This window comes from Bacillus rossius, chromosome 7, assembly GCF_032445375.1.
Source record: "Bacillus rossius redtenbacheri isolate Brsri chromosome 7, Brsri_v3, whole genome shotgun sequence".
NCBI lineage: Eukaryota > Metazoa > Arthropoda > Insecta > Phasmatodea > Bacillidae > Bacillus > Bacillus rossius.
Genome location: NC_086335.1, coordinates 69,711,367 through 69,724,204, shown reverse-complemented (window position 1 = coordinate 69,724,204; position 12,838 = coordinate 69,711,367). Strand labels below are relative to the sequence as shown.

The following is a 12,838-nucleotide window of genomic DNA, read 5'->3' as shown; positions in this document are numbered from 1 at the left end:
AGCAACAGTTTGCAGCTGTGGAGCTTAACAGTTTAGGTTTTGGTTAATTTTTTTGGTAATGGGAAACATAGGTTTTTCATTCAAAATAAATTACAAAAAAATAAACCGCCAAAATAATATTCATATTTTATTCTCAAAGTTAGGTCTCATAGGAAAATCGATAATGGTGAAAATTGGGTATAAATGGAATGTTTTTACTGTAATGTAATTTATACTATTACTTGTTACCGTCATTATGATAAACGGGCGTCACTTAAGGTTATCATCAATAATTACATTATAGCTAATACATTCCATCTGTGTCCGATTTACATTTCGCCGATTTCCCATAAGAACCGCACATCAAATTTCACTGAGAAAAAAAAAATTTAAGTGAAATTTATTTGCAGTTGGTAAGGTTAAGCTGAGGTGAAGACTCATCAAGAGAGTAACGAAAAGTGAAACGCTCAGGAGTTGGACGCACTGTGACGGATAGGGGGAGGGGGTAATATTTGGCGCCCCACTCCTCACTCTCAGGCAAGAGTTGGCGAAGCAACGCCGGGAAGCCTACGATTCACGCCGAGTATTCGACATGCCCGAACATTACCGAATAATTGCGACCTCCGCTCCTCTGGAGACACCCGGGCCGCCTCTAGCTGTACGTTTCCTAGGTATAATAGTGTTCAGTATGTCATTGCGTACTTTTTTGTTTTGTTTTATTGTTCAAGTGTATGTGCTGACGGCGAGTGTCGCTTGTAGCGCCGATGAGGGACAGGAGCCAGGCGGGAGCGCCATAGAACAAGAACAAGGAGCGAGACATAGAAGTGCGACGCTTACAGTGGAATGTTTTACGGGACATGTGACGCTATCTGTCGGATGGGCCCATAACTACTTGCAAATAACACTCGGGCGGGAAGTTCACAATGGTTTATATTGTTAATTGAACTACTTGACGATTAATTGCTTAGTAAACGGTACAATAAACACGTAATACTGTTTTGTAATTTAAAAAAAAAAAGCATGTTCTATATAAATGAGATGCAACATTTCCGGTATGCCACGCCACTAAATATGTGGCTAGCAAAATAAAGTGAATTAGTTTTCACTTATATTTGTTTATTTGATAATATGTTATGTATTAGGGGAACCTTTTCACAGACGAGAGAGCCAAACGTCCGATCGTGCATCTTCGGGTTTTTTTGTTCATTGTAAATAATTATGGCGGTGTTGATAAAAGGATACTAATGGTCAATTAGGTTAGGTTAGCTACATTATAAAAACTTTAAAACATTGTGGACGGTTGATTTGGTTAGGATAGCTACATTAAAGATCCGGGGAAAAAAACATGAACTTCGGGGAACTTCGGGTTTTGTCTCTCTCGTCTGTGAAAAGAAGGCTTCCCACTTCTCACAATCAATGTAACCGTGTTAAAAATATATTAAGAAACCTGCTACCTAGCGGGCGGGCGCGGAACTACTTCGTCTTGGCAATTAGAGTCTCTCTGCCCCACGGAGAGCGCTGCCGGCTGCTGGACCGGCCAGCGACTTGTCCCTGGGGCCGGCAGCTGCGCCCGGTAAACAAAGACGAGAGCCTCTCCGCTTGATTGGATCCGCCCCCTCCCCCCTTCACCCAGGCAGGGGCGAATCATCTGGTGAGTCGCGGTCATGCGCCTCGCGAAGCGAGGGAGACAGAGTCGCAACTCACTGCCGCGACTGACGCTCCTGTTTTCTTTGGGAATCAGAGAACTGTGCTGTATCCATACGTAACCCAACAACCTTTAGAGTCGTGTCAAGTGTCACAGTCGGGACGTGTCTGCCATGGTGAATGGTGGAATGTTTTGAGGAGAAATTAAAAGCAGGAAAATTCAGTAAAAATTTTCGAGACACTTCCATTTAATTTAAAATATCGTTAAATGGGATCAAGCAAACACTATTTTCGACGCCAATCAAATTATTTCAAGCGTTTTCGTGCACGTGACAGTCAGCTCGATTAGGGCTAGCCGGAGGTCTGCAACAGTCGGGTGAAATGCTGCACCTGCCGAGGTTCAAAGAAGCGTACGCCTCGCATGTGCTTGCGAGAAAGCTCTCGGCATGTTTCTTCCATTTTCACGCTGCGTCGTAATTCTGCGTCTCACAAACAGCGTGGTCACCACACATACGTAATTTTTTTTTCCTAGCCTAAATTAAAACTAAGTGTATTTGGGAGGGGTCCTGGTTAGGGATAGACTCTAAGTGCGTCTCAGGCCGAAGCCTATACGCTCTAAGCATGCAGGGTGTTAGCCATGCAGGAGAGGTAGCATGCATCATGTGCTAGGAGGGGGGTTGGCCAGCCATGGCAGCTATTGGCGCCATGACTAACTCCCCTCACTGACTATTCTAGACTAAAAACTAGATAAGTTGGGCTCCAGATAAAACCTGCATAGACACAGGGAAAACCCTGGGTACTTACATGCGGGATGCAAAAATTCCATGCATTATTGACAAGCAGGTTGATTACAGGAAACAGAAGGATGGTTCCGGAAGAAGAGTTGGACAGAGTGGAAAATATCTACTAAGCAAGGGCGGGCACTTGGACATTTTTGTCCGCATTGGGGGTTTCGGGCATGAGTGGTTGTTAGGGGGAGACTATCGTCGTTTCCCGCCAGGCTGCCAGCCAGCCAACACACGCACGTAAACAACGCGAATCAGGGATGTCGGGGAAGAACCAGACCGCGGCCTTCAGCGAGACCACGCCCCAGCCTCGCCCGGATTGGCTCCAGGAAACTGTGAGCAACTGAGGTCAGGACGGCCGCACTCCTGGGTTCCAACCTGGTTCCTCTGGATCGCGAGTGCAGTGCGTTACCACTGCGCCACATCGCTCCGCCTGACACGTTGCAGTTTCGGTCCATCTCTCATTTCAAATTTTCATTACGAAATATTTCTTTAAATGGGATTACGGAAGACATTTGCTTAGGAAACCCAGGAAATAGACTTCTAGTTATGGATCACGACGAAATTGAGCAGACAATAATTTTAGTAAATAGCTGTTAACAAGTATAATTACGATCACAAAATTTTAATATAGAACACAATTTGCAACGCTTGTCTTAGATAAAAATGATAATTTTGGCATCAAAATGCAATAAACTAAAATTTAGGGGGGAGGGGCGGTAGATTGAGGCCTCGTCGTTTTGAATCTATGCATTATTCGTCGTAACTTTTTTTTTTGACATGCAATCTGGAGGACGCGCCAGGTGGGTGGTTGTCAAGACCCGTGACGTATCGGCGGTCAGATCGATTACTTATCGCAGCCGCGTCACGCCTCGATTGCTCGCACCACAGGCGCGCCGCGCGATTACAACCCCCCTACCCCCCTCACTCTCCACACGTCCTCACGTGGCCGGCTGACCTCTGACCCCAACAGCGGTGGCTAAGATGCAGAGGCTAGACCAAGGGGGGCGGGTTTCCTGCTGTACAGCCCTTCCTTCCGGGATTTGAAAGGAAAAAAAAGCGAAAACATAATTATAAAATAACAGCAATTTAGCTACATAAGGTTACAAAGATATCATTTTGGAAATATTATAGTAATCCTTAGTGGGCAACATTAGTGTATTAAAACCATCATACACAGAAACAGCAGGAATTGTATTTCCAAGTACAGTATATAAGTATATATTTCATGCCAGTTTGCATATGTGTTGTATGTCTTTCATACAAATTTGACATGTGTTTCATGTATTTATTAACATTAATATACATGTATTTATGACTTGTCTTAATGAAATCGAACAATTAACTTAATGAAAAAGTATCAAAACAATTAAATAAAATTAAACAAAGTATAAAATGTCTGGTTTTCTTTTCTCAAGCAAAATCATTACTTGAAAACTGTATGAGCAAACGTTGGGTACTAAAAGTCTACTATTTCCTGAGATTTTAGTGTGACAAAAAAATGTTCTCTTTAAAAATCCAAAAATTCCTGTACAAAGAATACTTGCAATGATATGGCATTGTGAGATGATATTGGACATTTCCGGGAGTCAGTGCATACTTAACAATCTCACCACCGTTAACCGTATTATCTTTGTAGCCAACAGTGGCAAGAGAGAAACGTTTTTTTTATACAGCTGTTAGAGATTACATGTCACGCTTAATCGAAGAAAGCTCATAGGACGCGTTAAAATTCGTCAATTGTCACGTCATCGATATGTATACGAAGTCATAAAAGTGTACGCTTATCAATCGCTTTTTAAAAGCCGATATTTTTGTCTAAGGCCTAAGAGACTGAGAAGATTACGTTATCAAGTCGTTATCCAACAATGCCTTTTCACACGGGCTCACTGACGATGAACAAGCAGAATGTGGAGAGGCTTGCGATAGCCGGCGATTTGCACAACTCTTCGCGCGGTCGACGGCTTCTCACACGGGCGGGACATTGTTCCGTTACGCTGTGTCCCATTACGCTCATTGTACGCTTACGCCGCATCTATCTCTCTTCAACTCGACTATTTATAAAGTGAAGTGAAAAGTTAATGTGGTTTTCATTGCTTATTACAACAACAATTTCGGCAATAAAGGTTAATTATTCTTGCATTTTAACAATCGGATTACTAGTATAATTTCAAGTATTTATTCTTTTATTATTAAAATAAAAATTATTCAATTTTATTCATAAAGTATGCAATCATTTCATCAATGTTTTGTTATGACGTCACGTTAAACTATCGTCCGTAAACCGACTTTACAGACCACCAATTTTTTTTTAATCGGAAAAGCTACATTTCAGTTTTACTTGACCGGGAGCTGGTGATAAGACAGCATCATGTTATAGTGTTATTTCACGATTAGTCCCGATCTACAATGGCACGTAAACGGAGACAGTTCAACAGGAACATTTCACTGTCGCGTTTCTTCTGCTTCAACAACGCGCGGAAACGTGCGAATGTCAACCAATGATATTGCATTCCAAGGTTACTAAATCTTAATTTAATTTTAAACATATATTCAAGATTATAGTACAAGCAGAAATTACATATATAATAATAAACTACAAAGTAATAATAGAACACTAGATGTTCTTGTACTTGAATATTTTTTTTTAAACATATTTAGAACACGGGTAAACAAACAGTACGTGAGCAACTACTCAGTGCTCTTAACTCGAGTCAACCCGCAGGGGTGGCATCACGTGGCTGTGACACTTCTGAGGGTGCACCAATCTTGGGAAACAAACAGTTTAATGATAGCCCATCTGTAGATGACAAAATAAAGTTATCTCGTGATTAGATAGTGAAAAATTATTCTGTGAAAGATAATACTAGCCTACATAGAAGTACATAAAAAATTTAGTAAGAGTTTGAACATGAAAAAAGTAAACAATTCAATGTTGCTGTGTCACGATACATTAAAACGTTTATTAACCTGGCAAGGAGGCAAGTTCGGATTATCACACTTGCGAAGTTTGCCTACATCTCTACCAACTGCTGGCTAATAATAGTGTTTACTCACAATTGGCCACGCCAGGTGTTAATCTTCACTCGAGGCGATAAGATACCACGTCAATACAAAAGGCCTTCACGAGCCTGCAAGAGCCAAGTCGATCGCAGAATTGCAGGGCAGAAGGAATAGACAGTGCAGCTACAAGGAAGATGGAGCACTGGAAGGGCAGAGTGGCGGTGGTGACTGGGGCCAGTGTTGGTATAGGGGCCGCCATAGCGAAGGAGCTGGTGCTGAGAGGCATGAAGGTAGTGGGGCTGGCACGAAGACCCGAGCTCATACAGGTGAGTTTGAGTCGACTGCAGGGAGGATGGAGCACTGGGCAGGCAAGAGTGGCTACTTCAACATCGCTATGGACCCAGACACTTGCATTTGTGTAAGAATCACAATACTTTGTCAAAGAGTCACAAACAAAAATATCTTCCTTTTCCACCAAATCTGACTATAATAAATAGTGTGAACAAATACGAACATATTTCATGGGCCATTCAATTTAAATGTAGTAAATTTAATTAGACATTTGGTAGTGAAACTATTTTCTCAATTTATGGTCAACTTGGCAGGGAGTGAACATGGCTAAGTATATAGTGCAGTTCCAGGAAGTGACATTTTTATATGTTGCTTTCTAAAGTGTTCAGAGGCAGGAGCGTACTCAGAATTTCATTTCTAGAAGGGATAGAATCACTTTGCACCACCCTTATCAGAGTAGCCTGAATGGACTGTACTCCTTAGTGGGAAGGCTGTCCATATAGTGACCACGACTGCACTTCGCGGGTGTTCCAGGAGCTGGCTGCCAGCCTCAAGGATGCCCCAGGAAAGTTGTACCCTCTTAAGGCTGACCTGGCCGTGGAGAAGGACATCTTGGCCGCCTTCAAGTGGGTCACAGAGAATCTGGGAGGAGTCGACGTCCTGGTGAACAATGCTGCCCTGTACAATTTGTCAAAACTGTCAGGTGAGTAGAATAAGGGAATGTACTTTTACGTAACTTTTTTTAATGTCTCACCTACATATCAGAGGCGAACGATAGGTAGAAATTTGGTGTGGATTATCGATGTAATGCACTGATGGAGAGAAACAGGTGGTTCACTGGAACATCCACGCTCCCGGCTATATTCCACACAGCCTTGGTGTGGCGAGTGGCTTGACCACCAACCACCAGTGTGAGCAGATTGTAACTGGATAACTGGCACGTGACTCGTGACAGGGATGCTGTGAGAGAATGTTTCTCTCGCAGAGGCCAAGACGAGCGACTGGAAGAGCATGCTCGAGGTCAACGTGCTCGGACTCAGCATCTGCACGAGAGAGGCCATCCAGAACATGAAGCAGAGGGGAGTAGATGACGGATACATCTTCCACATCAGCAGGTACTGGAACTAGGGTTAACGCCGTGGCTCCGCCGCAAATTAAAACTCCTTTCATTATCATCTGAATGACCTCTAGAATGCAAAATGTCTTTACCATCTCGCTTCATCATATACGTATTAACTTTTTGCTTGTTTGTTATGGTTTTACGAGACACAATTGTACACAGTTACCCCCAAAATCACTGTGGACTCCGGAATACTGTTGTGATCAAATCCACAACAGACACGAGTGCTATCACGGCTGCATAGGACCCATTACTTTTGCTATCTCTTCACTAAGGCCACTATTCCAAGACACAAAATTGAGGGTTTAGGTGTTGAATGTACTAAGGGATTCAGCCAGTCCCTTATTTTTAGGGTATAGATTCGTTTCTGTTCTGTTGCTCCAATTTCACGCATGTGCAGAGCTCACTTTTTGTGATCATCGGAGGGGTGTCCCAAGCGTGTTGGTGTGCCAAATGAAACTTTATGATAGAAAAACTTTCTGGAGTACATTTTGTACATTTTCATGGCTATAACAAGAAATATTCGCAACTTAAAAGTACCTAAGAATATTATAAAGGCTGTTCTATTTTTGTGCGATGGGGATGCTATTTCTAGTATTTTTGCAGTAACAATTATATTGATGGTTGCTAAAGGTCAGATAGGATGCGCTAGAACTAGTGTCTAGCCTCGTGTAGGGCACCATTTTTTAAATGGCTTCATCTGTTCCCTTACTGGGATTCGGTTTGGACATGTCCTGGAATACGGCCCGCGAGTTAGGTTATGGTCGTGTCCCAACAAGGCAGTGCTGATATGTTAACTTAGCCAAACGTCTTGGAATACAGCCATTCATAGGACTCTATTCCTCCAAATAACTATGAGGTTCTGCTGTGGCTCTAAACGAATCCACATAATATCTGGGTCTCTAGTTCTTCTCCTTTTTAAATGTGTCAGCACATGAGCTAGACATGTTTTACTGCGTATTTTCTCAGTAGACAGTGGGTAAGTGCGTGATTGCTTGTTCCAGCGTCTGCGGACACTGGGTGTCCGTCGTGGAGGGGATCTCCATGTACTGCGCCACCAAGCACGCCGTCACGGCGCTCACAGATGGGCTGAGGAAGGAGCTGACCTCTCTCAAGTCCCACATCAGGATCACGGTGAGTCCAGTGGGACGAGGGTCTGCCGGGTCCTTGACAAGCAAGGTGGCTGGCAGGCTTCTGATGGCTCCCTCAACTCGAGGTGTTCCAGTGCTGCGTCCTCCTCGGGTTTTTGTTTGTATTTCTTCATTACAAAAGACACGGAGAGTCATTTACTTACTTTTGTCACGTCTATAACCATAGTTTAAAGTACTGAATTACTTTATCCCACAAGAAATAATGAATGTTGCTCAAACTTGCATTAGTATTAATGAGCTTGAATTTTCCACAATGTTTAACCCTCTCTCATTTACTGAAGTGGTCGATTTATATATCAATGATACATGGAGTTTGTCAAACCTTGAATGTGTGGGTTAAGGTGTAGTGTACATTCTAGTGGACATCATACTTTATGGCTTTTAAATAAATTGTATTTCACTTTTATTAAAAATTAATTATACATTGTAAGATTATTACCATACAAAAATAAGTTTAGTTACAATAAAAAATTTGAAAATAGGTATTTCTTAGGAATTGACAGTATGGATGAAAGGGTTAAGTAAAGCAACTTACAGAATTAACACATCTAATTTTATTTTGTGAATTTTTTAATTATTATACTATTTATTGAGTTGATCAACTTAGTGAAAGTCATCCTTCACCAAGACCTCTGGCATTAGTGATTTGACTTGTAAAATAAATCCAAGTAACAAGTTTGTGTCTATCACTATTGTCATAAAACAAAATGTAGCAACTCCTCTCGTTCAGATGGCAATAGGTACTTCTGTTGCCACTATGCAAACAGTGTGTTCAACCAGACCTCGTCCATCTAACTTTATCACACATTTTTTGGCCTCAGCCGATTCCTTTGTAAACACGTCTTCTTCCCATTATACGACTGAATGTATCACTGAAGTAAGCAGAGAATGACAGCACATAATAATGGATTCATATAATATATGTATACATAGTGTATAAAATATGTAAAATAAAAATAGCTCTTAACTCTTCCGTGTGTCAAACGTTACACGGTACCACCAATCCATCTTATTACTGTCCTTGTATGTGTTAACAGTTTGAAAGGGTCGTAAGTAAGAAATTTTGATTACCATTGCCATACGCTTTTCTGTTGTCTCGTTGACAATAGGTGCCAATACCCTGAAAAGTTGCCTCACGGGAGGTCGTGCCTTCGAAGCCAACGGAGGGCAGTGCCCTGGATGTCGCAATGGGCATCGTGTTCCAGGCCATCAGCCCGGGCGCTGTGGACACTAACATGCTCTGGAAGACTCCACTCGACGTGCCGCCGCCATCTCTGAAGCCAGAGGACGTAGCAGATCTGGTCGTGTATGCCCTGTCCACGCCCAGCAGAGTGCAGGTAACGTGTCATTGTTCTGCGAATACAGTAACCAGAAATAAAGATGGCTTTCTGGAATTATTGGTCAGGTGATTCTAGTCACCTCGTATGACATTGCACATGTGAGTGAGGGCTTAAGGCAAACACAATTACTGAAGTAGTTTGCGTTTGCGAGTGTGATAGCTGCACTGGAAAGGGTTGGTGGAAAACTCTATTGCCACTATAATGTACGATTTCACAAAGAAATTTTTTTTGTGTTACTTGTCTGTGCAGTCATGTACATGAGAATAACTTGCACGCTGCAGCCAGGTCCGGTGCAAGGTAAATTGGCTCCCTAGGTGAAAAACCTTAATTTAAATTATTTATTAGGATTATTCTCTGTCCCTGATGCGATGATGCCAAAAGTTCCCAATTCTTCTCTAAACTTTCTGTGATGTGTTCAGCTTTGATCATATGCGTTTGAATGTTTTTGCTTGTCTATAGATTCACGAGATAATAGTCCGGCCGCAAGGCGAGGCCATCTAAAAACTAAAATTCCATCAGCAGTAGAAGAAACAAGTGTCGCTACAGCCACAGCGTCAAGTCAAAAGATCAACACTACCACCATTCGAAAATTTAAATCCTTATCCTATTCAAGGAGAATCAAAGTTGAATAATACAAAATTGCAATTATTGTATAAAGATTATGTGTTCAAAGAATGTTATTGTTACAGAAAGTTGAAAGTTAATAAATAAATATTTTTTAGTTGTTTGATTATTTTTAGTCCATCCTTTTTGTTTTTAAACTATATTAAATGAGCCATTCCGTAAGCTAAAAGCTCAGTCATGGCACGCATCTTTCCGTTCTCCATCTTTTCACTGTGTGTGCCTTTCGTCTTACTGAAGACTGCATTTTCTACGTACCAACTGAAAATTAATGTCTCCGTGGGTTTTTAACACAATTCTGCCGTTAAAGGCAGAATGTGATAACATGACTAATAACGCTACACACTCTTGCCTTATGCATATCTGAGATGAGACTTGACTACTGGACTGACAAGTAAGTGCATGGGTCCTTCGATACCTAATCAACTAGATCACGCATTAACATTATACATCATCCGAGAAAAATATGTCACCTGCACAGGTTAAAATATTGGGAAATATGGTTACGAAAGAAACATAAAGGCAAAATGTTAATAATTAATTTTATATGATTTGTTACATTACTTTATTCACATAAAGTAGAATGTCTTACACACATATCCTTGCAGCAAAGTGAAAGCAAGACATTCTTATCACATATGTACAGTTCTTGTCCTACTTGGACTAACACTAACGCCACCTGGAACAAAAACAGTTTACCTAAGGTTAGGAAACATACTAATTTTATTTTTCACTTATTATCTAAGCAGTTTGAAAGAATCCCTATTTAAGGCTATCTCAAACTACAAAATTTTCTGTGAAGTAATGAATATTATAGAATGGTCATCAGTCATCACTTCTTTGATGAAGTTTAGACATACAATTTTTATTTTCAAGTGTAATTTATAACCAGTTCTAAATTTTGGTCTCCTCCAATCAGTAGAAACACAACAAGATAAAACAGACCAGATGTTAGATATATTGTAGTTGATCTTCAAAGAAAAACTAAATAATTTTCTGAAACAATTATGTAATTTTAATATACTTGTGTAATTAGAATTTTTTGTCATTTTAATTGTGCGTATAAATAAGTTTATATCATATTTGAGTAAAAAAAAAAAAATTGCTGATTTCTTCCAATATCAATAAAATGTGACAGAGAATTACCAAAATAATCCTATACTATTTAGTTATGCTCGTTACTGACTTAATGATCGTCTAACGCTGTGAGACAGCGCTGCCTTCAGAATGCCAGCGTGCGACGGGAAGTCGCCCACCAGGAGTCTGGGGCCGGCACTCGGCAGGTAGCAGTACTTGCTGTTCCACACACAGCCACACTTTCACTTTTTAAAAGTGTTAAGAAGTGCACTTGAATTTTTCACCAAAAGATTGCATTAAAAGTTCCAGAAATTTTTTAATTTCATTTAATTTGTAAGATTTTAATTATTCTTTTACTTTTCTAATTTGAATAACTAACTTTGCAAATTAAATAAATATTCAATTTATAGCTGAAAACCAACATAAAACTTGTATTCATTATTCAGAAATAGTGAAACAAATAGAAATTTTTTTTTTCCATTACCTCACAGTTTGAAGATAAAACTTTAATAAACATGAAACTAAGAAATTCATCAATGAAACAAATCACTTGAGTTGCAAGATATCCGGTAACATGAATTAACAGTTTTAAGTGCAAACAAGAAAACTATACCTACAACTGAAGAACTTCACTGCACTCAAAGACAACCCACTCTTTCTGGTTTGCTGAATTTAACAGTTTGCTGCTAGCAAGAATTTGTCACAGAAAGTCTATTTTAGCATTTTCTTCTTCAGAAACCTATTAAACTTGATAACAGATACATTTTCAAGAACAGTATTAGAAATTTGAGAACGAAACTAGGTTCTGTTCTTTTTGACAAGACTGAACACTCTCTTGCATTAAGCACTGCTGTGTGGTATAGTCAAAATCCTTAACATAATGCTGCATAATCTATCATATGTATTTAGGTTTACCATTCATTCTTGGCAGGTGTGATATTCTGACCCATTTATCTAGTTCTGAGTCTTCTGAATTGCCCTTCTTAACCTGGGTTGTTTAAATCTTCCACATCAAGAAGAAACCATTGACTAAAAAAAAAGCACATATAGTTGCCTTATCTCTGGTATCATTGTTAATTTACAGGAAAAAGAAACGTAAGTCTAGAAAAATCTCAAAATCACAGAAACTGGCTTCTGGAATTTTTTCAACAACAGCTACATGCTTTCTGTATAACTTCATTTCTGAAGGTAAGTTTGTTGACTATTTAGTCACAAGAAGTGGAAAAATTTTTTCTGACAGAAAAATAACCTTCTTGTTAATGCACTCAACTTCTCAGATGTGATCCCAACTACCAAATCATGGTCCTGCCGCTGATTTTCTGTGAAATGGTGATTTACCTCCAACTTGGCAGAGGTTTTCAGAACATTTGGCTTCACAAATCTAAACATTCAATAAAGCAGCAATAAATTGACATTTTTTCCCCTTAATTTGGAGAAGGCCTTGGATTAAAAATTGATGGTTAAATTTTAATGCCTAATTTTTGAGATTGCTGTAATATTTATATTCATTATAACAACATTCAGTTCAATATTTGATAAAAACAAGTTTTCAATACGAAACGGTAAACACTGTTAGTACTCAAAAATAACAGTTTCTGATTTTTGTTATCGTGGAAAAGCCCCTCTCTGGTAGTACAGAATTCTTCATACACACCTCATTTTAGACCACAGACACCAAGTGTAAATAGGGAAGGGTAAAAAAATAGCTAAATTATAAATGTAACTAATTCTGCCCATGGCTGGCTGGCTGGCTGGCTGGCCGGTGCTGTTTGAAAACGGCAACATACAAAAGTTGTGATTACAATTTACAGGTATGGATACTTTGCT

The 12,838-nt window shown here is 40.0% G+C and overlaps 1 protein-coding gene across 1 annotated transcript; it reads left to right on the top strand.

The window, feature by feature from the left end:
- Positions 1-5,462: 5,462 nt before the first annotated feature.
- On the top strand, positions 5,463-10,034 carry LOC134534322 (dehydrogenase/reductase SDR family member 11-like). The gene is made up of 6 exons (XM_063372707.1): positions 5,463-5,737; positions 6,237-6,405; positions 6,688-6,817; positions 7,827-7,956; positions 9,179-9,310; positions 9,773-10,034. Exons 1-6 carry the CDS (start codon positions 5,606-5,608, stop codon positions 9,812-9,814), a joined length of 735 nt encoding a protein of 244 aa, XP_063228777.1. The 5' UTR covers positions 5,463-5,605; the 3' UTR covers positions 9,815-10,034.
- Positions 10,035-12,838: the final 2,804 nt, after the last annotated feature.